The sequence below is a fragment of the Anomaloglossus baeobatrachus genome, chromosome 9 (genome assembly GCF_048569485.1).
Source record: "Anomaloglossus baeobatrachus isolate aAnoBae1 chromosome 9, aAnoBae1.hap1, whole genome shotgun sequence".
NCBI classification, from domain to species: Eukaryota; Metazoa; Chordata; class Amphibia; order Anura; family Aromobatidae; genus Anomaloglossus; species Anomaloglossus baeobatrachus.
The window spans coordinates 17,220,486-17,247,913 of NC_134361.1; the positions used below are offsets into that span (position 1 = coordinate 17,220,486).

The window sequence follows — 27,428 nt, forward strand, 5'->3', positions numbered from 1 at the left end:
GCTGCGCTCGCCCCTCCCTGTGTTTGTGAGTTGTGTGTGTCAGGTTGCTCCACAATGAGATGCTAGGCAGGCAGAGAACACGCTGTGGGGTGCGCTCTTGTGGGTCTGTATGGGTGTCACCGGCAGGCAGCGGATATGGGACACGTCCTGTCGTTCACACACTGCAGTAAGTGTCGCCTGCTGTATCATTGTGTCTGTGTGAGTGCAGGTGCGGCGTCTCCATCATTGTTATGTAGGGGCTGCATATGGGTGTATCCTATAGAGAGCGAGCGCGGCGTCCTCGTGTGACTGTCACCCACATTATCATATGCCATAGTGTGCGGCTGTCACTGTCCTACAGTAATATCAGATGCTGACTTTATTATCACTGCTGTCTGTATCTGTGTATCAGCGGTGCTGTGTATACATCTGTGTATCAGCGGTGCTGTGTATACATCTGTGTATCAGCGGTGCTGTGTATACATCTGTGCATCAGCGGTGCTGTGTATACATCTGTGTATCAGCGGTGCTGTGTATACATCTGTGTATCAGCGGTGCTGTGTATACATCTGTGTATCAGCGGTGCTGTGTATACATCTGTGTATCAGCGGTGCTGTGTATACATCTGTGTATCAGCGGTGCTGTGTATACATCTGTGTATCAGCGGTGCTGTGTATGCATCTGTGTATCAGCGGTGCTGTGTATACATCTGTGCATCAGCGGTGCTGTGTATACATCTGTGTATCAGCGGTGCTGTGTATACATCTGTGTATCAGCGGTGCTGTGTATGCATCTGTGTATCAGCGGTGCTGTGTATGCATCTGTGTATCAGCGGTGCTGTGTATACATCTGTGTATCAGCGGTGCTGTGTATGCATCTGTGTATCAGCGGTGCTGTGTATACATCTGTGTATCAGCGGTGCTGTGTATACATCTGTGTATCAGCGGTGCTGTGTATACATCTGTGTATCAGCGGTGCTGTGTATGCATCTGTGTATCAGCGGTGCTGTGTATACATCTGTGTATCAGCGGTGCTGTGTATACATCTGTGTATCAGCGGTGCTGTGTATACATCTGTGTATCAGCGGTGCTGTGTATACATCTGTGTATCAGCGGTGCTGTGTATACATCTGTGTATCAGCGGTGCTGTGTATACATCTGTGTATCAGCGGTGCTGTGTATACATCTGTGTATCAGCGGTGCTGTGTATACATCTGTGTATCAGCGGTGCTGTGTATACATCTGTGTATCAGCGGTGCTGTGTATACATCTGTGTATCAGCGGTGCTGTGTATACATCTGTGTATCAGCGGTGCTGTGTATACATCTGTGTATCAGCGGTGCTGTGTATACATCTGTGTATCAGCGGTGCTGTGTATACATCTGTGTATCAGCGGTGCTGTGTATACATCTGTGTATTAGCAGCGGTGCTGTGTATACATCTGTGTATTAGCAGCGGTGCTGTGTATACATCTGTGTATTAGCAGCGGTGCTGTGTATACATCTGTGTATTAGCAGCGGTGCTGTGTATACATCTGTGTATTAGCAGCGGTGCTGTGTATACATCTGTGTATTAGCAGCGGTGCTGTGTATACATCTGTGTTTTAGCAGCGGTGCTGTGTATACATCTGTGTATTAGCAGCGGTGCTGTGTATACATCTGTGTATTAGCAGCGGTGCTGTGTATACATCTGTGTATCAGCGGTGCTGTGTATACATCTGTGTATTAGCAGCGGTGCTGTGTATACATCTGTGTATTAGCAGCGGTGCTGTGTATACATCTGTGTATTAGCAGCGGTGCTGTGTATACATCTGTGTATCAGCGGTGCTGTGTATACATCTGTGCATTAGCAGCGGTGCTGTGTATGCATCTGTGTATTAGCGGTGCTGTGCATAAATCTGTGTATTAGCAGCGGTGCTGTGTATACATCTGTGTATTAGCAGCGGGTCTGTGTATACATCTGTGTATTAGCAGCGGTGCTTTGTATACATCTGTGTATTAGCAGCGGTGCTGTGTATACATCTGTGTATTAGCAGCGGTGCTGTGTATACATCTGTGTATTAGCAGCGGTGCTGTGTATACATCTGTGTATTAGCAGCGGTGCTGTGTATACATCTGTGTATTAGCAGCGGTGCTGTGTATACATCTGTGTATTAGCAGCGGTGCTGTGTATACATCTGTGTATTAGCAGCGGTGCTGTGTATACATCTGTGTATCAGCGGTGCTGTGTATACATCTGTGTATTAGCAGCGGTGCTGTGTATGCATCTGTGTATTAGCGGTGCTGTGCATAAATCTGTGTATTAGCAGTGGTGAGTGTATATCTATTAGCGGTGCTGTGTATATATCTGTGTATTAGCGGTGCCTTGTATGTACAGTATATCTGTATATTAGCGTTGTCGTGTGTATTAGTGGTGCCTTATATTTATGTGTATTAGCTGGGCCATGTGTGTATTATTGGTGCTGTATGTGTATCTGTTAATTAGCGGGGATGTATATATCTGTGTATTAGTGATGCTGTGTACAGGTGCCTGTTTGGCGGCTGTGCTGTGATTATGTGCTGGATGGACTTGGTCTGAAGGTGATTGTGTGATTGGGGTGCTGTGTCTGTATGATGGTGGTGCTCTGCAGGTGCCTGTGTGTAGGTGCTGTCCAGGTGCTTGTATGCTGCAGGTATTGCTCCTGTGTGGTGGTGCTGTGTAGGTGCCTTTGTGTTGGCATTGCTGTGTAGGTGCTTTTGTGGCAGCGGTGCTGTGTAGGTGCCTGTGTGGCGGCGATGCTCTGCAGGTGCCTGTGTGTTGGCAGTACTGTGTAGGTGTTTGGCGGCGGTGTTGTGCTGGTGCCTGTATGCTGCATGTGTTGCGCCTGTGTGGTGGTGCTGTGTAGGTGGATTTGTGTTGGCATTGCTGTGTAGGTGCCTTTGTGGCAGCGGTGCTGTGTAGGTGCCTGTGTGTTGGCAGGTACTGTGTAGGTGTTTGGCGGCGGTGTTGTGCTGGTGCCTGTATGCTGCAGGTGTTGCGCCTGTGTGGTGGTGCTGTGTAGGTGCCTATCTGGCAGTGGTGCTGTGCCTGTGTGTCGGCAGTGCTGTGTACAGTGGCCTGTAAAAGTTTGGGCTTCCGTGGTCAAAATGACTGATATTGTGAACAGTTAAAAAAGTTGAAGATGAGATGATCTCTAAAAGGCATAAAGTTATAGATGACACATTTCCTTCGTATTTTAGGGAAAAAATGTAATCTTTTACATTTGAAAAATTACAAAACCGTAAATGAGCCGATGCAAACGTTTGGGCACCCTTGGAGATTTGTGTGCTCAGATAACTTTGAGGTGTCAGACTTTAATTAGGGTTATGGCTTGTTCACTATTGTAGCGCTGCCTCCCCTAGTGCGCCGGCGCTCCTCTCGTTCTTGCGCAGTGTCCCTGCTCTCCGCTCTTCTTGCTGTCCACGTGTGGTGCAGTTCCCGGCTCGTCCCTCCCGTGGATGCCCATGTGTGTGTCGGAAATACTGTAGCGCTGGCTCCTGTGTGGTGGCGTTGCTGTGTGGGTGCCTGTGTGGCGGTTGTTTTCAGCCTGCGTGCTGGCGGTGCTGTGCCTGTGTGGCGGGGGTTTTCAGCCTGCGTGCTGGCGGTGCTGTGCCTGTGTGGCGGGGGTTTTCAGCCTGCGTGCTGGCGGTGCTGTGCCTGTGTGGCGGTGGCTTTCAGCCTGCGTGCTGGCGGTGCCGTGCCTGTATGGCGGCATTGCTGTGTAGGTGCCTGTGTGGCGGTGGTTTTCAGCCTGCGTGCTGGTGGTGCTGTGCCTGTGTGGCGGTGGTTTTCAGCCTGCGTGCTGGCGGTGCTGTGCCTGTGTGGCGGTGGTTTTCAGCCTGCGTGCTGGCGGTGCTGTGCCTGTGTGGCGGTGGTTTTCAGCCTGCGTGCTGGCGGTGCTGTGCCTGTGTGGCGGTGGTTTTCAGCCTGCGTACTGGTGGTGATGTGCCTGTATGGCGGCATTGCTGTGTAGGTGCCTGTGTGGCGGTGGTTTTCAGCCTGCGTGCTGGCGGTGCTGTGCCTGTGTGGCGGTTGTTTTCAGCCTGCGTGCTGGCGGTGCTGTGCCTGTGTGGTGATGGTTTTCAGCCTGCATGGTGGCGGTGCTGTGCCTGTGTGGCGGTTGTATTCAGGATGCGTGCTGGCGGTGCTGTGCCTGTGTGGCGGTGGTTTTCAGCCTGCGTGCTGGCGGTGCTGTGCCTGTGTGGCGGTGGTTTTCAGCCTGCGTGCTGGCGGTGCTGTGCCTGTGTGGCGGTTGTATTCAGGATGCGTGCTGGCAGTGCTGTGCCTGTGTGGCGGTGGCTTTCAGCCTGCGTGCTGGCGGTGCTGTGCCTGTGTGGCGGTGGTTTTCAGCCTGCGTGCTGGTGGTGCTGTGCCTGTGTGGCGGTGGTTTTCAGCCTGCGTGCTGGCGGTGCTGTGCCTGTGTGGCGGTAGTTTTCAGCCTGTGTGCTGGCGGTGCTGTGCCTGTGTGGCGGTGGTTTTCAGCCTGCGTGCTGGCGGTGCTGTGCCTGTGTGGCGGTGGTTTTCAGCCTGTGTGCTGGCGGTGCTGTGCCTGTGTGGCGGTGGTTTTCAGCCTGCGTGCTGGCGGTGCTGTGCCTGTGTGGCGGTGGTTTTCAGCCTGTGTGCTGGCGGTGCCGTGCCTGTGTGGCGGTGGTTTTCAGCCTGCGTGCTGGCGGTGCTGTGCCTGTGTGGCGGTAGTTTTCAGCCTGCGTGCTGGCGGTGCTGTGCCTGTGTGGTGGTGGTTTTCAGCCTGCGTGCTGGCGGTGCTGTGCCTGTGTGGCGGTGGTTTTCAGCCTGCGTGCTGGCGGTGCTGTGCAGGTGTCTGTCCTGTGCCCTCGCTGGGTCTCTGCTCCTCAGGACTGATGACTGTGTGTATTTAGGGGGTATGGCCCTTTGACCCTATGGTGGTAAATCGTCTGCTTGTGAGAGGTGGGGTCCCAGCGGTCGGACCCCCAGTAATCATACATTTAAACAAAACATCTCCAAAACATGACAAAATTGTGACTGTAATGTCTGTGCTTCTCCTGCAGAGGACGCTCCATCCACGGCCTCCAGCACCCCGGACTCCTGCCCTCCAGATGGTAAACACTCTGTGTGTATGTGTGTTGTGTATAATAGTCACATGACCTGCGCGATGGATTTACAACTCCGCCCCTTCTGAATGGCCCCTCCTCCTTTTAAAAGCAATCCAGGCCTAATTCATCAGACTTATCAGTGAAGCTTTTTCTGTTGAGCAAAGCAACCAATCACAGTTCAGCTTTCAAATTTTAAACTGTTCAGGTAAAATGAAAACTGCACTGTAATTGGTTGCTATGGGCAACAAAGACAGCTGTAGTGTTAGATAAATGAGGCCCTGACGCCACATGCTCGGCGCCCCTCTGATCAGACTTCTTGTCTCCTGTAGGTGACCTCGATGATGCCACGGTGACCCTGGCCGATCTGTGGCCCTTACCTTCACCTCAGGAGCCAACCTTCTCTTACATTACTATTGGAAGTTCAGTACCCCGTCCCACAGTTAGGGCCCGGAGGAGCCGGAGCCTGGGCCGGGGACAGTCACCAAGGAAAGAGGAACCAGCAGAGGAGTCTGTCACCTATGTTCTTTTGGAGAAGGCGTGTCAGGTGACACAAGCCCTGCCCCTGAGGAACTATGAGGAACAGACACTAGTGGAGAAACCCCAGCCCAGAATATCAGGGATCACAATGGGTGAGACATACGAGTGCAGCTCTGGAGAATAATACAAGATGTGATGAGTACACTATATGTAATATATTTACACAGTGACTGCACCAATAGAATAGTGATTACTGCTCTGGAGTATAATACAGGTTGTAACTCAGGATCAGTACAGGATTAGTAATGTAATATATGTACACAGTGACTGCACCAGCAGAATAGAGAGTGCAGCTCTGGAGTATAATACAGGAGGTAACTCAGGATCAGTAATGTAATGTATGTACACAGTGACTCCACCAGCAGAATAGTGCGTGCAGCTCTGGAGTATAATACAGGATATAACTCAGGATCAGTAATGTAATGTATGTACACAGTGACTGCACCAGCAGAATAGTGAGTGCAGCTCTGGAGTATAATACAGGATGTAACTCAGAATCAGTAATATATTGTATGTACACAGTGACTGCACCAGCAGAATAGTGAGTGCAGCTCTGGAGTATAATACAGGAGGTAACTCAGAATCAGTAATGTAATATATGTACACAGTGACTGCACCAGCAGAACAGTGATTGCTGCTCTGGAGTATAATACAAAAAGTAACTCAGAATCAGTTCAGAATCAGTAATGTAATATATGTACACAGTGACTGCACCAGCAGAATAGAGAGTGCAGCTCTGGAGTATAATACAGGAGGTAACTCAGGATCAGTAATGTAATGTATGTACACAGTGACTCCACCAGCAGAATAGTGCGTGCAGCTCTGGAGTATAATACAGGATATAACTCAGGATCAGTAATGTAATGTATGTACACAGTGACTGCACCAGCAGAATAGTGAGTGCAGCTCTGGAGTATAATACAGGATGTAACTCAGAATCAGTAATATATTGTATGTACACAGTGACTGCACCAGCAGAATAGTGAGTGCAGCTCTGGAGTATAATACAGGAGGTAACTCAGAATCAGTAATGTAATATATGTACACAGTGACTGCACCAGCAGAACAGTGATTGCTGCTCTGGAGTATAATACAAAAAGTAACTCAGAATCAGTTCAGAATCAGTAATGTAATATATGTACACAGTGACTGCACCAGCAGAATAGTGAGTGCAGCTCTGGAGTATAATACAGGAGGTAACTCGGGATCAGTAATGTAATGTATGTACACAGTGACTGCACCAGCAGAACAGTGAGTGCAGCTCTGGAGTATAATACAGAAGGTAACGCACAGAATAGTGAGTGCAGATACAATGGCTTTCCCCTGGCTCGCGCTCCATTGTTGCGGCTTATCACCCGCGTTCTCTGATCTCTATAAGCTGCGCAGCTTTGTATTAAATCTTCTGTGAATGAGAGGAATCTGTGGCTGCAGCGCTCACCTCACCCAGCTGGGCCAGGAGGTTGGATAATGGGGGTTATTGTGGGGTCACCCTCTGTCGGGAGGTTTTCTGTACTGGAGGGGCTGGGGGGGTCACTTACTTTTTGCTGCTTTTACTAGGATTAAACCATCTATAGTATATACGTGCTGACCCCCCTGCGGCACGAGGCGGCCATTACAGGCAGTGTCTTCCCAGCATGTGAGGGGTGCCCTCATGGAGTGGGCAGCAGCTGATCCTCGGGGCGGACAGCTGTTCTCCGTGGCTTTTTCTGGCCGCAGAGGGGGGTTCTCAGGACAGAGGTTGCGGCTCGTCTCAGGGGGGTTGTCCCTTTCCATCTATATTTAGTGTCGTCTTCTTCCCTCACAGACGCTGGTCGTAGAGACTCTCGCCACCTGTCACCCCAGACCCGGAGCAGCTACCAGGACACCATGAGGAAAGCGGGTGAGTCCAGGGGAGACATGAGGACGGGAGAATGGGGCACAATCGAGGGACGCATAAGTCAGTCTCAGCATGAAGCCCCCTTAATAGGCCCAAGCCCCTCCAGAGCAATGGCGGACAGTATCTGGGTCACTCGTATATGATGGTCAGGGCCCCACAGCTGCTATCCTCCACCCAGGAATCCAACAAGTGCATTTAGTGTGAAACATAGGGAGGATCTTTGGGTGGGGGGTCACTTAATTTTGGAATCTGTAGGAGGGGGTAAAGGACCCCCATCATTCCTGACAGCCGTCCCCCGGGGTCTGAGTACCGGGGCTTGTGGAGTAGATGGGCCACATGTATGAATCTTATTACCCTGTAACTTGGTGGAAGTGGATCCAGGTCATTAAAATTTTCACTCCTGGACTACAGATTACTACACACATCCCGGGGATTATGACTGTATACCCCTGCTGACGCTTTCCTCGTGTGCTCTCTGTGCCTCTGCTGACGCTTTCCTCGTGTGCTCTCTGCGCCTCTGCTGACGCTTTCCTCGTGTGCTCTCTGCTGACGCTTTCCTCGTGTGCTCTCTGCTGACGCTTTCCTCGTGTGCTCTCTGCTGACGCTTTCCTCGTGTGCTCTCTGCTGACGCTTTCCTCGTGTGCTCTCTGCTGACGCTTTCCTCGTGTGCTCTCTGCACCCCTGCTGACGCTTTCCTCGTGTGCTCTCTGCACCCCTGCTAACGCTTTCCTCGTGTGCTCTCTGCACCCCTGCTGACGCTTTCCTCGTGTGCTCTCTGCACCCCTGCTGACGCTTTCCTCGTGTGCTCTCTGCACCCCTGCTGACGCTTTCCTCGTGTGCTCTCTGCACCCCTGCTGACGCTTTCCTCGTGTGCTCTGTCCTTGCTCTTTCCTCTTGTGCTCTCTGCGCCTCTGCTGACTCTTTCCTCTTGTGCTCTCTGCCATTGCTGACTCTTTCCTCGTGTGCTCTCTGCCATTGCTCTTTCCTCTTGTGCTCGCTGCCATTGCTCTTTCCTCTTGTGCTCTCTGCCATTGCTGACGCTTTCCTCGTGTGCTCGCTGCCATTGCTCTTTCCTCTTGTGCTCGCTGCCATTGCTCTTTCCTCTTGTGCTCTCTGCCATTGCTGACGCTTTCCTCGTGTGCTCGCTGCCATTGCTCTTTCCTCTTGTGCTCTCTGCCATTGCTGACGCTTTCCTCGTGTGCTCTCTGCCATTGCTGACGCTTTCCTCGTGTGCTCTCTGCCATTGCTCTTTCCTCTTGTGCTCGCTGCCATTGCTCTTTCCTCTTGTGCTCTCTGCCATTGCTGACGCTTTCCTCGTGTGCTCTCTGCACCCCTGCTGACGCTTACCTCGTGTGCTCTCTGCGCCTCTGCTGACGCTTACCTCGTGTGCTCTCTGCGCCTCTGCTGACGCTTTCCTCGTGTGCTCTCTGCACCCCTGCTGACGCTTTCCTCGTGTGCTCTCTGCGCCTCTGCTGACGCTTTCCTCGTGTGCTCTCTGCGCCCCTGCTGACGCTTTCCTCGTGTGCTCTCTGCACCCCTGCTAACGCTTTCCTCGTGTGCTCTCTGCACCCCTGCTGACGCTTTCCTCGTGTGCTCTCTGCGCCTCTGCTGACGCTTTCCTCGTGTGCTCTCTGCGCCTCTGCTGACGCTTTCCTCGTGTGCTCTCTGCCATTGCTCTTTCCTCTTGTGCTCTCTGCCATTGCTGACGCTTTCCTCGTGTGCTCGCTGCCATTGCTCTTTCCTCTTGTGCTCTCTGCCATTGCTGACGCTTTCCTCGTGTGCTCGCTGCCATTGCTCTTTCCTCTTGTGCTCTCTGCCATTGCTGACGCTTTCCTCGTGTGCTCTCTGCGCCTCTGCTGACTCTTTCCTCGTGTACTCTCTGCCCTTGCTGACTCTTTCCTCGTGTGCTCGCTGCCCTTGCTGACTCTTTCCTCGTGTGCTCGCTGCCCTTGCTGACGCTTTTTTCTTTCTCTCAGTGACAGACCTCTTATACTGGCGAGACATCACTCTCTCTGCCGGCTGTCTCACCGGTCTCACCGTATGCCTGCTGTGCCTCATCCAGTTCAGTGTGATCAGCATCATCTCCTACTCCTGTCTCCTCGTCCTCAGTGCGACGCTCATAATGCGGCTCTACTGCAAACTCCTGAAGAAGGGAGAAGGAGCAAATCCCTTCCAGTGAGTGCGGAGATATAATATTAACCACCAGACTGAGCAATAACTGTTGTAGTGTCAGTGGCACTGAGTGAAGCAACAAATTGTAGCAATGTTATGTCTAATTGGTAATACAAAGAATTGTGACAGTGTTGGTCTCTGTTCTCCTCACGTTCCACCCTACATCCGAGGCTTCAGCAGGGGTATCTGTCTGTGCTGTGACCTCCGTTCTGGTGGTATACATCTTTTTAAGACAGACATATAAGCTTGGTCTACCATGGAGGCCAGTGCACAAAGGGACTCACTCTGCTTTATTATACTGAACGGTTCCGTCACATGGATGCCCCTGATGAAGTCTCAAGTGTAGGGTCAAATATGAGGAGAACCTCCCCTTATTTTTGTTTTAGCAGAGACTTAAAGCTATATCAGTGTTACTGTTTGTAGCATTGTCTAGGTTCTTGGCGTTACAGTGTCAGTGTTATTGTATGTAGCAGTGTCAGTGTTGCTGTATATAGCAGTGTCAGTGTTATTGTATGTAGCAGTGTCAATGTTACTGTTTGTAGCAGTGTTGCTGTGCTCGATGTAGGATTGTCAGTGTTACTGTACGTAGCAGTGTCAGTGTTACTGTACGTAGCAGTGTCAGTGTTACTGTACGTAGCAGTGTCAGTGTTACTGTACGTAGCAGTGTCAGTGTTGCTGTATATAGCAGTGTCAGTGTTACTGTATGTAGCAGTGTCAGTGTTGCTGTATGTAGCAGTGTCAGTGTTGCTGTATGTAGCAGTGTCAATGTTACTGTATATAGCAGTGTCAGTGTAACTGTATGTAGCAGTGTCAGTGTTGCTGTATGTAGCAGTGTCAATGTTACTGTATGTAGCAGTGTCAGTGTTGCTGTATGTAGCAGTGTCAATTTTACTGTATGTAGCAGTGTCAGTGTTGCTGTATGTAGCAGTATCAGTGTTGCTGTATGTAGCAGTGTCAGTGTTGTTGTATGTAGCAGTGTCAGTGTTGCTGTATGTAGCAGTGTCAGTGTTGCTGTATGTAGCAGTGTCAGGGTTGCTGTATGTAGCAGTGTCAGGGTTGCTGTATGTAGCAGTGTCAGGGTTGCTGTATGTAGCAGTGTCAGGGTTGCTGTATGTAGCAGTGTCAATGTTGCTGTATGTAGCAGTGTCAATGTTACTGTATGTAGCAGTGTCAATGTTACTGTATGTAGCAGTGTCAGTGTTGCTGTATGTAGCAGTGTCAATGTTGCTGTATGTAGCAGTGTCAGTGTTGCTGTATGTAGCAGTGTCAGTGTTGCTGTATGTAGCAGTGTCAGTGTTGCTGTATGTAGCAGTGTCAGTGTTGCTGTATGTAGCAGTGTCAGTGTTGCTGTATGTAGCAGTGTCAGTGTTGCTGTATGTAGCAGTGTCAGTGTTGCTGTATGTAGCAGTGTCAGTGTTGCTGTATGTAGCAGTGTCAATGTTACTGTATGTAGCAGTGTCAATGTTACTGTATGTAGCAGTGTCAGTGTTGCTGTATGTAGCAGTGTCAATGTTACTGTATGTAGCAGTGTCAGTGTTACTGTATATAGCAGTGTCAGTGTTGCTGTATGTAGCAGTGTCAGGGTTGCTGTATGTAGCAGTGTCAGGGTTGCTGTATGTAGCAGTGTCAGGGTTGCTGTATGTAGCAGTGTCAGGGTTGCTGTATGTAGCAGTGTCAGTGTTGCTGTATGTAGCAGTGTCAGTGTTGCTGTATGTAGCAGTGTCAGTGTTGCTGTATGTAGCAGTGTTGGTGTTTTCGGTGTAATGCAATGCAATGCAAGAAAATCGGCACCATGTTAGACAATGCTGCAGCTCAGATCTGTGAGTTTTTCTTCAGCCCTGATCAAACTGAGGAAAAAAATCACAGCATGCTGCGATTGTCTCCGAGTCTCCTATCACTCGCACCCATACAAGTCTATGCGTGCAAGTGATATATCGCACTGCACTTGAATTACATCCGAGTGCAGTGCAATATACGCATCGGCTGACAATGGAGGAGATGGGGAGATCACTTTCCTCCTCTCCTCTGCAGCTGTGATTCGATCGCAAGATCAGATCCCAGTATAATGACACTCGGATCACTTATTGTATGTAGCAGTGCCGGGGCGCTCTGTGTAGGCGAGCATTGTGTGTTGTCAGGTTTTGCTGTAGCAAAGTATTTTTTTTTTAGAATCAGCAAAAACAAAAAGAAGAGAGAAAACTAGGAAAAATGCTGCATAAAATACACATTTTGTTTGTTTTTTTTTACTTGTGTTTTGTTACCATTTATTAGAATTGATGAAAAACGCTGCAAAAACTGAAATAATGTAGATGCTGTAGATCTAAGAAAAATGTTATGATGGTTCAAATCTGCAAGAAAAAAAATCTGCAGCATCGTGTGCACGAGACTCCGTCACTTTGCTGAAACCTCAAAATGCATTTAAAGCAGCAGCGCTCCAGAGGAATTTTTTCCAGCGCTGTAGTGACGCTTCCAATCTAAGCCCCTGCCCCGGTCTTATACTCACCTGCTGCCATATTCATCTTTTATCAGCGACGCTCCGGCCCTGTGGCACCATCCTGTGACTGTAACTTCTGAATGACCGGAAGTCAGAAGATACATCACAGGCTCCCAATACATCTCTATGAGGGCCAGAAGGAGGCCAGGATGAGGCCAGGACAAGGCTGGGACAAGGTCAGAACGGTGCCAGAATGAGACGAGGTCGGAACAGGGTCAAGATGAGGTTGGAATAGGGCCAGGAAGGGGCCAGGACAAAGCCAAGATGAGGCTGGGACGAGGTCGGAACAGGGCCAGGATGGGGCCAGAATGAGACTGGGACGAGGTTGGAACAGGGCCAGGACGAGGTCGGAACAGGGCCAGGAAGGGGCCAGGACAAAGCCAAGATAAGGCTGGGACGAGGTCGGAACAGGGCCAGGAAGGGGCCAGGATGAGGCTGGGATGAGGTTGGAATAGGGCCAGGAAGGGCCCAGGATGAGACTGGGACGAGGTCAAAACAGGGCCAGGACGACGTTGGAACAAGGCCAGGAAGGGGCCAGGACAAAGCCAAGATGAGGCTGGGACGAGGTTGAAACAGGGCCAGGATGAGGTTGGAACAGGGCCAGGAAGGGGCCAGGGCGAAGTTGGAACAGGGCCAGGACGAGGTCGGAACAGGGCCGGGATGAGGTCAGAATGGTGCCAGAACGAGACCAGGACGAGGTCAGAAAAGGGCCAGGACGAAGCCAGGACGAGGTTGGAACAGGGCCTGTAAGGTGCCAGGACGAGATCGGAACAGGGCGAGGAAGGCACCAGGAAAAGGTCGGAACAGGGCCAGGAAGGGGCCAGGATAAGACTGAGACGATAAGACAGGGCCAGGAACAGGGCCAGGACGAGGTCGGACCAGGGCCAGGACGAGGTCGGACCAGGGCCAGGACGAGGTCGGAACAGGGCCAGGACGAGGTCGGAACAGGGCCAGGACGAGGTCGGAACAGGGCCAGGACGAGGTCGGAACAGGGCAAGAATGAGGCCAGAATGATGCCAGAGCGAGGCAGGATGACGCCAGAACGAGGTTCTCATAGACTTGCATTGAAGAGTGACCTCCAGCGCTCCATGAAACGCTGGAGCTACTGGCAGGTCACAAATCGCCGCGACCGACCAGAGCGGTGGCGATAGAAGGTGAAGCCGCCGGAAGGTGAGTATCAGGCGTGGGGTCTCGGGCTGAGATTTAAAGCGTCACTCCAGCGGTGCAATGTGAAAAAAAACACTGGAGTGCTGTTTTAATAACATAATAACAAGCAGAAAAAATGCAGTGTGCACAAACTCTTACAGTCTTTTCTGCTTTTCCTCTCCTCAGGAAATACCTGGACATGGATCCCATTCTGCTCCCCGAGCAGGTGGAGGTGGTCGCTTCTCGCCTTGTGGTTCTCTTCTTTACTGCGCTCTCCACCCTCCGCAGACTCTTCTTAGTGCAGGACACAAAGGAGTCACTGAAGGTAAAGTCACCGGAACATCGCGCTCTCACCAGGCATTGAAATTAAAGGGGTTGTCCAGCCGTCTAATATTGATGACTTATCAGTACATTGAACTGAGCCGTGTACTTCTGATCTGTGAAGGAGTCAGGTGTCATATCCTCACTGACCAAATACTGGTAACCTATCATACTGATAATAGTATATCCCAGGACAACCCCTTTAAATGGAATCGGTCACCAACTTTGTGCCGCTGAGAGCAGCATGATGTAGACACAGAGATCTTGACTCCAGTCATTTACAGGGTTGCTTGCTGTAGTTTTATCAGCAGGAGATTATCAGTAGAGGACTAGTAAAGTGGCTGCCCTGTAGTCCTCCATGTTCATCAGCTCTGTATTAACACTGATTGACATTTTTTATGTACATTGTTCATAGGAAGAAAGCTGACAATCAGTGGCGTGGGCAGGGTTATACAGAGAAACCTGACAATCAGTGGCGTGGGCAGGGTTATACAGAGAAACCTGACAATCAGTGGCATGGGCAGGGTTATAAAGAGAAAGCTGACAATCAGTGGCGTGGGCAGGGTTATACAGAGAAAGCTATCAGTGTTATACAGAGACAGCTGACAATCTGTGTTAGGCTATGTGCGCACTAGAAATAAGAATTATTCTTACCGATAATTCGCTTTCTAGGACCTTCCACGACAGCATAGGAGGTTGTCTCTCCACGCCCTAATTGGGACAGGAAGTTCAAGAGGTTTAAAAGGACCCTCCCACCTCCCACAGCCAGTGTCTTACAAAGAATCCATAGCATATGAGAAGTACTACACATTCAGGAGTAAATGAATATATAGGGGAGGGAATTACCTGCTGTCGTGGAAGGTCCTAGAAAGCGAATTATCGGTAAGAATAATTCTTATTTCTCTAGTCCCTTCCACGACAGCATAGGAGGAATACCAAAGAATTGATACCTAGGGGGGGACCACAGCCTGCAGGACCCTCCTGCCAAAGGCCAAATCCCTGTTGGAATCCAGATCCAACCGATAATGCTTCGTGAACGTATGGAGCGAAGACCACGTAGCTGCCTTGCAGATCTGCTCAGGGGAAGCCCCTGCCCGTTCGGCCCAGGAGGCAGAGGTAGCCCTGGTGGAGTGCGCCGTGAATCCAGTAGGTGGAGAGAGATGCTGAGCGAGGTAGGCATCTCTAATTGCCCGCACAATCCAGTTGGCGACGGTACTCTTAGCCACCTTCTTGCCCTTATTGCGGCCAAAGGGCTGGATGAACAGGTTAGAATCTAGGCGCCAAGAAGCAGTAACCTCCAGGTAGTGCAACACTATCCGACGGACATCCAAAGAATGAAACACTTCCTCACCCGGAGTCCGAGGATTCTGACAGAAGGAAGGCAGGACGATGGACTGAGAACGGTGAAAATCCGAAACCACCTTGGGAAGGAAGGAAGGGTCCAGCTGAAACACAATGCTGTCATCTCTGATGGTCAGGTAAGGTTCCCTAACGGACAAAGCCTGAAGTTCGCCGACTCTGCGAGCAGATGTAATAGCCACAAGAAAAGCAGTCTTGTGAGAAAGGGAACGAATGTTACAAGAGCACAGAGGTTCAAACGGAGACTGAGATAGTCCTGTAAGGACCACATTGAGATCCCAGCGAGGCGTCAGGACCCTCTGACGTGGACAGAGTCTACTAGCGGACACAAAGAACCGACGGATCCAACGATGATCTGCCAGAGCCATGTCAAAGACTGCACTGAGTGCTGACACCTGAACTTTCAGGGTGCTAGGCCGAAGACCTAAGTCTAAACCACTCTGGAGAAAGTCCAGAATCTGCGCAATATTAGGCCGAAGAGGGTCAGGAGGCCGAGAACCACACCAGGAGGAAAATCTCTTCCAGATTTTGTTGTATATACTATTAGTCACAGGTTTACGGTTCTTCTGTAGCGTAGCCACAACTTTGTCAGAAAGCCCTTGGGCCTTCAGTGCCCGGGCCTCAGAAGCCAGGCAGCCAAGTTGAGTTTCTGGGGAGCCGGATGGAAAATCGGACCCTGTGACAGTAGGCTGGGGTCTGAACCTAAGAGGACTGGGCCGTCGATTCCTAGCGTCAGGACCAGGCTGTACCAACTCCTCCGGGGCCACAGAGGGGCTACCAGTATAGTTGGGACCCCCTCGTCTCTGATCTTCCTCAGGGCCCGTGCGAGAAGAGGAAGAGGGGGGAACGCGTAAGCGAGGCGAAAGGACCAACTGTGGCAGAAAGCGTCTACCCCTAACGCCTCGTCCCTTGGGTTCAGGGAGAAATATGTTGCGACCTTGCGATTCCCTGCCGAGGCAAAGAGGTCCACCTCTGGTGCACCCCACCTTGCCACTAGAGAGCAGAACACCGCCTGATCCAGGCTCCATTCCCCCGGATGAACATCCCAACGACTCAGGAAATCCGCCTGAAGATTGAGGGAGCCCTTCAGATGGACCGCAGAAAGGGAGAGCAGAGATTGTTCTGCCCATTGAAAGATTCGGGAGGATACCGACTTCAGGGCGCCTGAGCGTGTACTGCCCTGATGTCGAAGATGTGCCACTGTTGTGACATTGTCTGAATATACCAGGACGTGAGAGTCCCGGACGAGGTCCTGAGCCGCAAGGAGGGCTTCCCTGACTGCCCTGAGCTCCCGGTAGTTGGAGGATTGGGAGCTGACGTAAGGACTCCAGACCCCTTGAAATGGGGAATTTGCCACTATTGCCCCCCATCCTCGTAGGCTGGCATCTGTGGTCAGTGTAACCAGGGGTTTCTGAGTCCAGGCAACCCCCACCTGCAGGTTGGCGGGACTCAGCCACCAGAGAAGGGATGAGGAGACGGACTCCGAGAGGCGAAACCTTCGGTTTAGGGATGACGGGAGTCTGTCCCAATGTGCCAGGATATGATCCTGGAGACACCGAGAATGGGCCTGAGCCCACCTGACTGAAGGAATGCAGGATGTCATGGAACCCAGGGCTGACATAGCCGCTCGAAGCGTCGGGCGAGCCTGCCTGCGAAGCTTTGATATTTTGGCTAACAGAGCCATCCTGTGGCCCTCTGGGAGAAAGGATGCCTGTCTGTCGGAGTCCAGCAGCACTCCGAGAAACTGCCGAGTGGAGGAGGGGGATAACTGTGATTTGTTGAGATTGGGAATCCATCCCAGAGACCGAAGGATTCCCAAAGACCTTTCCACATGGCTCCGGAGGGTTGGAGCAGACGGAGCCATGAGAAGAAAGTCGTCCAGATACGGAACCAGACAGATACCCTGCAATCTTATGAAGGCGACCACCTCTGCCATGATCTTGGAAAAGATCCTTGGAGCTGAGGAGATCCCGAAGGGAAGTACATTGAATTGGAAATGAAGCACTTCCTCTCCGTGAAGCACCGCAACCCTGAGGTATTGTCTGTGTCCCGGATGGACGGGTACATGGAAGTAGGCATCTTTCAGATCGATAGAGGCCATCTGGTGGTGTAGACCTATCAGGGGAATAGCTGATTTTACCGACTCCATCTTGAACCGCCGGTACCTGACCTGACGGTTTAGACTTTTTAAATTGATAATTATACGGACGTCGCCGGATGGCTTCTTGACCAGGAAGAGACGGGAGTAGTGTCCTACCCCTTCTTCCTGACTCGGGACTGGGGAAACGACCCCCGAGTGCACTAGCTCTATAATCTTTGTGTACAACAGAGCCTGTGAACCCGGAGACGCCAGCGCAGTGACTCGGAGACCCGGAAGAGGGCGGGAAAGGAATTCTATGAGAAGACCGTCCGAGATGATCTTCAGAACCCATTGGCAAGAGGTTATGGACTGCCACTGGGTAAGAAACGCTGAGAGTCTTCCCCCCACCCGGGCCGAGTCACTGTTTGTCCTGCTGAGGACGTTGCTGATGTGGAGGGATGAGGATGTTTCTCCCTCTACCTTTGGGATAGCTCCACCTGCCTGCCTTCCCTTTCCCTCTGGGCTGGGAGGCCTGAGGCATCGAGGGACGAAAGGACCGCTTCCTGGTAGGTCTAGGATCGGGCAAGGCCTTACGATCAGTCGCCTTGTCCAGGATATCATCCAGGGCAGGCCCAAACACTAAATCCCCTTTAAACGGAAGGGAACAAAGCCTCATTTTGGAGGTGGAGTCTCCACTCCAGGCCTTAAGCCAGAGGGCACGTCGGGCAGAGTTAGAAAGCACCGAGGTCCTGGCTGCCAGGCGGACAGATTCCACCGAGGTATCTGCCAGAAAACAGGTAGCCTTCCTAAGCAAGGGAAGGGATTCCAGTAATTCCTCCCTAGGGGTCCCTTGGGAAATATGAGCCTCCAACTGGTCTAACCACCTAATTAGGGACCTGGATACGCAGGTGGAGGCAATGTTGGCTTGAATAGAGGAAGACGATGCCTCCCAGGACCGCTTCATCAGGCCCTCTACCTTCCTATCCATCTGATCCTTCAGTTGGGAAGTATCCTCAAAGGGAAGAGCCGTTTGCTTAGCTACCCTAGCCACCTGAACGTCCACTCTTGGGACCTCCCAATGTAGTCCCGAAGGTTCCAGAGGAAACCGGCGTCTAAGGTCACTCCGTACCCGCCTCTCAGGACATTCCCATTCCTGAGAGACAATATCCAAAACATTGGCATGAACTGGGAATCCCAACTGTTTGACTGACTTCAGGCCAGCAAACATTTCGTCCTGGATTGAAGGAAGAGACTGCACTTCCTCTAAACCCATAGTGCTCCGAACTGCCTCAATAAGATCCCCCAACTCTTCTGAGTGAAATAGAAAGGACTGTTCAGACCCCCCAGATGGAAATCCTTCATCAGGACCCTCCGAGGTAGAATCAGCGTCCTCCTGATCAGAAGGGGTCGACTGGAGTCTCCTCTTTTTTGGAGGAGAGGGTCCAGGAGCAGGGCCAGGAGCAGGGCCAGGAGCAGGGCCAGGACCAGGAACAGGGAGGGAAGCTAGTGAGGCCCTAATCTCCTGTTTCATCATGGACCGCAACTCATCTATCAGAGATGGTTGTTCGGCCCTAATAATCTGGTCCGTACATTGCTGGCAAAGCTATTTATCCCATACTGCAGGGAGCTTCTTTATACAGATAGGACATTTCTTAATTTTTTCCATTCTGTCAGGTCTATCAGGCTTATCGGACTTGTCAGCTTTTTCTGACTTCTCTGGCTTCTCTGACTTTTCATTTCTGTCAGTTTTCTTGGTGGCCTTGTCCTCCTAGAAAATACAGACCATATAGCCATAAATCACCTGATAAGACCTATGTCCGAGGGACCATTCCCCTCCATACTCACAGTAGCAGGGGGCACACTGGGTTCTGCAGAGGCTGCTGCAGCGGAAGACATGACAGGGAGCACGGTTGCTTACCATGATCTGATGTCTTCGTGGCAGCCCTTATGCAAAAGGGCCTGCCCCCCCAGTGACGGTGCATGTTCCCCGCCTCCCGCATCCGGTCCTGGGCAGGCCGTGTCACCGTCGGCGTGCCTCCACGCTGCCTCCGCAAAACCGGAAGCGCTCGACCGGAAGTCCGCAAGACCGGAAGTCCCGCCTCCGGGAGCACTTCCGGATCGCTCCGGCAGCGTGCATGCGGGAAGCGGCCGGCGGCTCAGGGAGGACGCCGGCCGGGGAGCTCAACAGCCTGCATCACCCCTCAGGAGGATCCGGAAGGCTGGAGCAGCGGTCCCCCACAGCTTGAGGGAACAGCAAGGGAGGAGCGGTGAGGCCCGACCGATGCTGTCCGGCTTCAGGTACAGGGGATAGATGATCCAAAAAAAAAAAAAAAAAATTATACTGTAGTTCGCCGGCCACCACAGCATAGGAGAAAAACAAAAACCTCTCCATGCCCCATGGGGACAGGAAAGACACTGGCTGTGGGAGGTGGGAGGGTCCTTTTAAACCTCTTGAACTTCCTGTCCCAATTAGGGCGTGGAGAGACAACCTCCTATGCTGTCGTGGAAGGGACTAGAGAAAACTGATTTTTCTCAAGAAAATTTCTTGAGAAACTTCTGGGAGTTGAAGATTATCGCACCTGCGGTAAAAAAACGCACCAAAACCGCTGGAAAAAATGCGTTTTTGCCGCGATTTTGCCGCGTTTTTTACGCAGGTTGGTCCCTCCGTTTTTTTATGCTGTAACTGCAATAAATAATATAGATAATAGTTAATCGATAGACAGACAGACAGATAATGGATAGAGGGAAAGATGGATAGATAGATAAATGAGAAAGACCTATATAATGTCCCACCCCCCTGCATATTCTAAGCTGGCACCCTTTAGTGACTTTCATGTGGCACTAAAGGGTGCTTAGCCTTGTATTTAGCCAAAAAAGAAATAAATAATTAAAAAAAAAAATGACGTGGGATCCCCCCTATCTTTTGTAGCCAGCTAGGGTAAAGCAGACGGCTGCAGCCTGCAGACCACAGCTGGCAGCTTTACATTGGCTGGTAATGCAAAACAGAGGGCACACCACGCTGTTATTTTACATTAAATAAATAATTTAAAACAAAAAACGTGGGGTCCCGCCAAATTGGATCACCAGCCAAGGTAAAGCGGACAGCTGTGGTCTGGTATTCTCAGACTAGGGAGGTCCACTGTTATTGGACACTCCCCAGCTTAAAAATAGCAGGCCACAGCCGCCCCAGATGCGCATCCATTAGATGTGCCAATCCTGGCGCTTCGCCCCAACTCATCCCGTTGCCCTGGTGCGGTGGCAAACGGGGTAATATATGGGGTTGATGCCAGATGTGTAATGTCACCTGGCATCAAGCTCTGGGGTTTGTGATGTCACGCGTCTATCAGATACCCGACATCCCCAACCCAGTCAGTAATAAATAAAAAATAGACAACAAAAAAAGTTTTATTTGAAAAAACACTCCCCAAAACATTCCCTCTTTCACCAATTTATTGAAAAGAACAATCAAATCCGGGTCCGGCGTAATCCAATAAGGGGGTCCCACGGTGATCCATACCATAGTCACTGTCCCAGTCAATGAAGAACAGAACATTCCCCATTGGCTGGGAGAGCAATGCAGTGACCTGAGCTAACATCAATAGCCCAGGTCACTGCAAGGGAACCCGAGCGCTGCTGTCAGGAGGTTAGATGAGATTATTACCTGCTGTGATGATCTCCTGCAGTCCTACCGTCAGCGCTGTCACTGACTTCTATGCCCGCCGCATTCTCAGCAGTATCGCGAGAGCCCGTGACGTCACCGCTAGTGACAGTCTTGGGCCGCCCGCGAGACGGGCATAGAAGGCAGGGACAGCGGTGATGTCAGCAGTGCAGGAGATCATCACAGCATGTAATGATCTCATCTAACCTCCTGACAGCAGCGCCCGTCATCCCCGCGGCTGCACGCACTGCAGTGTGAGAAGCTTCTGATACTGCGGGCAGACACTGACACACTGCAGGGCGTGCAGCAGCGGGACTGGAGCGGGACACAGACTGCACGGGCACCTGGAGGTCACACGGAAGTGCTTCTGTGCGGCGTCCAGGGAGTGTGACGTCTGTGTTTACTCTGCTCCGCTTCCTCTTCTGTCATAATGACATCACTTCCTGCAAACCGCAGGCAGCGATGAGCATTACCGCAGGTAAATCGCAGCTATACCGAGGGTATACCGCACATCATTTGTTACATGTGGTATACCCGCGGTATTTCGCGATTACATTACAGTGAATGGAGTGAAATACCGCAGCTACCTGCGGAAAAGAAGTGACATGCTCATTTTCTCAAGAAATTTTCTCAAGAAATTCTGCAGAAAGAATTTTCTTGAGAAAAAAAACGCAGTGTGCGCACAGATATTTTTTTTTCCCATAGGTTTTGCTGAGAAATGTCTGCAGAAAGATCACAAGCATTTCTCAAGAAATTTCTGCAGCAAAACCGCGGGTAAAAACGCAGGTAAAAACGCAGTGTGCGCACAGGGCCTAATACAGAGAAAGCTGACAATCAGGGTTATACAAAGAAAGCTGACAATCAGTGGTGTGGGTGAGGTTATATAGAGAAAGCTGACAATCAGTGGTGTGAGCGAGGTTATATAGAGAAAGCTGACAATCAGTGGTGTGAGCGAGGTTATATAGAGAAAGCTGACAATCAGTGGTGTGAGCGAGGTTATATAGAGAAAGCTGACGATCAGTGGTGTGGGCGAGGTTATATAGAGAAAGCTGACAATCAGTGGTGTGGGTGAGGTTATATAGAGAAAGCTGACAATCAGTGGTGTGAGCGAGGTTATATAGAGAAAGCTGACAATCAGTGGTGTGGGTGAGGTTATATAGAGAAAGCTGACAATCAGTGGTGTGGGCGAGGTTATATAGAGAAAGCTGACAATCAGTGGTGTGAGCGAGGTTATATAGAGAAAGCTGACAATCAGTGGTGTGGGCGAGGTTATATAGAGAAAGCTGACAATCAGTGGTGTGGGTGAGGTTATATAGAGAAAGCTGACAATCAGTGGTGTGAGCGAGGTTATATAGAGAAAGCTGACAATCAGTGGTGTGGGTGAGGTTATATAGAGAAAGCTGACAATCAGTGGTGTGGGCGAGGTTATATAGAGAAAGCTGACAATCAGTGGTGTGAGCGAGGTTATATAGAGAAAGCTGACAATCAGTGGTGTGAGCGAGGTTATATAGAGAAAGCTGACAATCAGTGGTGTGGGTGAGGTTATATAGAGAAAGCTGACAATCAGTGGTGTGAGCGAGGTTATATAGAGAAAGCTGACAATCAGTGGTGTGAGCGAGGTTATATAGAGAAAGCTGACAATCAGTGGTGTGAGCGAGGTTATATAGAGAAAGCTGACAATCGGTGGTGTGAGCGAGGTTATATAGAGAAAGCTGACAATCAGTGGTGTGAGCGAGGTTATATAGAGAAAGCTGACAATCGGTGGTGTGAGCGAGGTTATATAGAGAAAGCTGACAATCAGTGGTGTGAGCGAGGTTATATAGAGAAAGCTGACAATCGGTGGTGTGAGCGCGGTTATATAGAGAAAGCTGACAATCGGTGGTGTGAGCGAGGTTATATAGAGAAAGCTGACAATCAGTGGTGTGAGCGCGGTTATACAGGGCTCTGTGTTCAGAGAACTAGTAGATATGTTGCAGAGAAAAACTGAATTTATCAAAACTGCAGCAAGCAGCCCAGTAAGTGACATCCCTGTAATCAGGGTCTCTGTCATACGTCGGTCACCAATGTGCTGCACTTATTGCACCTGTCACCCACGTGTCCACACATGACTGTTGGGGTTCCCTGACTTTCCCCCATTTCTTCCCGCAGTTCTTGCTCCTCCTCTACCTCCTCACATATGTTGGCGCTGTGGTTAATGGACTGACCCTGCTGCTCCTCGGTAAGACCCTGACCTCTCGCCTGTGGGGGTCCCCTCCTGTGCACAGTGGGGTATTGGGGCTGTGTATAGTGTGCGCTCCTCCCGCTGTATACAGTGGGATATATTTGGGTCCTTGGTCCCCACTTTCCCGTTCATGCTCTTCTCTGTTCCAGTGGTGATCGGAGTCTTCACATTTCCAGTCATGTACAAACACAACCAGGTGAGTCCAGACATCAAATAAAGTGCCACCTATAGACACTGGGTACATATATAGTGTTATGTGTAGATACTGGGCACATATAGATATAATGGGACATATAGACAGTGGGTATATATAGATATAGGGGGAAATATAGACACGGTACATATAAATAACAATATCCAGCCTACACATAGTGTGACAAGGAAGGAGAGCACAGACTCAAAAACATGAAAAACAAGAGAAGAGGAGTGTAAAGTGCAAAAGCGTGACAAGTAAAATACCAATAGTACAGAATACAGAGGAAAAGAGAGGACACTGGGAAGGGGAGAACACCGACCATGATTTACACCTGTGCACATTCACATTAAAGGGATATTGCTTTTTGCCCATCAAAAGCATAATAGAAAATAGTAATGGGTATGCAAAGAAAACCTCCCATATAACAGTGAGTGCAAGAAAAGGTGAAGTATAATGGTGGGTACCTAAAGGCAATCACAAAGACCTGAGCCACAATAACATGAGAAAAATAATGACCCTCCAAAGTACATACCAGTGTATATGTGGCGCAAGGGTTAATCAGAAACCTACCAGTCGGCGTACCAACAATCCCACAGCCAGGCACCCCGACGTACGTTTCACAGTGTTGGTAAACATAACAGCTTCATCAGGGGGAAGAAAAGGGCCAAGGTGGTAGACCTTGATACATATAGACACTGGGTACATATAGATATAGTGGGACATATAGACATAGGATATATATATATATATAGTGGGACATATATACACTAGGGACATATAGATATACTGAGAAATATAGACACTGAGTACATATAGATATAAGGTACATATATATATATATATATATATATATATATATATATATATATATATATATATATATATATATATAACAGGAGAACAAGGGGAAATCTATAGATCTTTGATAGACACATATATTAGAGATGTATAGAGGCGATAGAGGCTGACATCTCCGCTCTCTCCGCAGGCGCTGGTGGATCGCTACGTCTCCATGGTCACCAGTCGAGTTGCAGCATTTAGAGCAAAGTAAGAGTCTGGTGCCTGCGGCGGTGGGGCGGCGATGGCCCCGGTGATGGATGTGTGCAGCTGAGTGTCAGTCACGTATGTTCCTCCGGCCGTGCGGTGATGTAATGGTCGCCGAGCAGCCAGAGGATTTACTTCTGTAATAACCGTGCGTTCAGTAAAGGTGACTGTATATTGGGGTCTTATGTCGCTGCTCCGGGGGACGTGGAGTCTCCTGTGTGACCCGACCGAATGTTCCGCTCCTCTTTGGCGGATTGTGCCCAGTCGTCGTCTGCTCAGGTGAAGACAGCGGCTTATTGTTCAGCACTTGGGGCCACGATCACGGTAACTTGTACTCACCGGAAGACCCCTCTACGGTCATAGTACAGAGGGAAGATCGGGCGAACGGGCAGATGAGGAGCGGAGCTGAGAGCACAGGGGTGGGCATCCCTACAGCGGGCACTGGAGTATCCCGGACAAGGGGCAATGACGAGGACGAGCGCAGATCGTTATACGTATTTCCTATAAATCATGAAGATTTATTGAAGTGTCCAACGGGGGGCGCCGGACCCCAGCGTTCTCACACATATATATATACCTGGAATGTAAGAATAAGGAAACTGATCCCGAGGAATCGGCCCTTTACATCACCGCACCCAGGTCTGACCGGAGTACAAGACTGATCATAGAGCGAGCATGTGCCATTACAAGGAACAAGCTGCAACCCGCAGTCCTATGTAAAACTACAAGTATAATGTTACATGGGACTGCAAATCCTTCTCCGAGTACAGATTATATAGTACATGTCACCAGCGGTCCTATGTAACACCATGAATAACAGTGACATCTACTACATTATCTGTACTCAGTGTTATCTGTGGTGTTACATAGGACTGCAGGTGACATCTACTACATTATCTATACTCAGAGATATTACTGTGTTATCTGTGGTGTTACATAGGACTGCAGGTGACATCTACTACATTATCTGTACTCAGAGATATCACTGTGTTATCTGTGGTGTTACATAGGACTGCAGGTGACATCTACTACATTATCTGTACTCAGAGAGATATCACTGTGTTATCTGTGGTGTTACATAGGACTGCAGGTGACATCTACTACATTATCTGTACTCAGAGATATCACTGTGTTATCTGTGGTGTTACATAGGACTGCAGGTGACATCTTCTACATTATCTGTACTCAGAGAGATATCACTGTGTTATCTGTGGTGTTACATAGGACTGCAGGTGACATCTACTACATTATCTGTACTCAGAGATATCACTGTGTTATCTGTGGTGTTACATAGGACTGCAGGTGACATCTACTACATTACCTGTACTCAGAGAGATATCACTGTTATCTGTGGTGTTACATAGGACTGCAGGTGACATCTACTACATTATCTGTACTCAGAGAGATATCACTGTGTTATCTGTGGTGTTACATAGGACTGCAGGTGACATCTACTACATTACCTGTACTCAGAGAGATATCACTGTTATCTGTGGTGTTACATAGGACTGCAGGTGGCATCTACTACATTATCTGTACTCAGAGAGATATCACTGTGTTATGTGTGGTGTTACATAGGACTGCAGGTGACATCTACTACATTATCTGTACTCAGAGATATCACTGTGTTATCTGTGGTGTTACATAGGACTGCAGGTGACATCTACTACATTACCTGTACTCAGAGAGATATCACTGTTATCTGTGGTGTTACATAGGACTGCAGGTGACATCTACTACATTATCTGTACTCAGAGAGATATCACTGTGTTATCTGTGGTGTTACATAGGACTGCAGGTGACATCTACTACATTACCTGTACTCAGAGAGATATCACTGTTATCTGTGGTGTTACATAGGACTGCAGGTGACATCTACTACATTATCTGTACTCAGAGAGATATCACTGTGTTATGTGTGGTGTTACATAGGACTGCAGGTGACATCTACTACATTATCTGTACTCAGAGATATCACTGTGTTATCTGTGGTGTTACATAGGACTGCAGGTGACATCTACTACATTACCTGTACTCAGAGAGATATCACTGTTATCTGTGGTGTTACATAGGACTGCAGGTGACATCTACTACATTATCTGTACTCAGAGAGATATCACTGTGTTATCTGTGGTGTTACATAGGACTGCAGGTGACATCTACTACATTACCTGTACTCAGAGAGATATCACTGTTATCTGTGGTGTTACATAGGACTGCAGGTGACATCTACTACATTATCTGTACTCAGAGAGATATCACTGTGTTATGTGTGGTGTTACATAGGACTGCAGGTGACATCTACTACATTATCTGTACTCAGAGATATCACTGTGTTATCTGTGGTGTTACATAGGACTGCAGGTGACATCTACTACATTACCTGTACTCAGAGAGATATCACTGTTATCTGTGGTGTTACATAGGACTGCAGGTGACATCTACTACATTATCTGTACTCAGAGAGATATCACTGTTATCTGTGGTGTTACATAGGACTGCAGGTGACATCTACTACATTATCTGTACTCAGAGAGATATCACTGTGTTATGTGTGGTGTTACATAGGACTGCAGGTGACATCTACTACATTATCTGTACTCAGAGATATCACTGTGTTATCTGTGGTGTTACATAGGACTGCAGGTGACATCTACTACATTACCTGTACTCAGAGAGATATCACTGTTATCTGTGGTGTTACATAGGACTGCAGGTGACATCTACTACATTATCTGTACTCAGAGAGATATCACTGTGTTATCTGTGGTGTTACATAGGACTGCAGGTGACATCTACATTACCTGTACATTGTGATCATTTGTAGTAAATGTCTCAGTCTTTGGCGTCGCACACAGACCCCTGTAGCAGTGGATCTCTATTATTACCAGTTCCTCCCGTGTTGCTGCCTCCTCTGGGGTCTTACACTTTTTTCTGGACTGTTCAGTACTGTCAGTGACCAGCAGAGGGTGCATTGTACAATTTTTAACACTTTTTTATTCTTTTACTCCAGATTTCGCGCTCAGTTGAGAAAACAAGGATCCAAAAAGGACTGAGGACTCGCGGCTGCGGCGCTGCCCCCCCCCCCCTCCAGTTACAGCCTCAACACCGCTAACAATGGTTCTCCTGATCGATAGCGACTTCCAGTGGAGCCACATCATTGTTACACAGAGAACGAGTCACATGACGATAATTTGATAATTTTGTTTTTTGGGTATTCTGTGGATAATAAATATTTTTGGGTTTTTTATTTGAA

The 27,428-nt window shown here is 49.6% G+C and overlaps 1 protein-coding gene across 1 annotated transcript; it reads left to right on the plus strand.

Annotated features, from left to right (window-relative positions):
- On the plus strand, positions 1-27,428 carry RTN2 (reticulon 2). Its single transcript, XM_075323103.1, has 10 exons — positions 1-166; positions 5,024-5,074; positions 5,398-5,697; positions 7,410-7,484; positions 9,458-9,656; positions 13,480-13,618; positions 22,860-22,929; positions 23,082-23,128; positions 24,117-24,175; positions 27,186-27,428. The coding sequence occupies exons 1-10, from the start codon at positions 136-138 to the stop codon at positions 27,226-27,228; spliced, it is 1,014 nt and encodes a 337-aa protein (XP_075179218.1). The 5' UTR covers positions 1-135; the 3' UTR covers positions 27,229-27,428.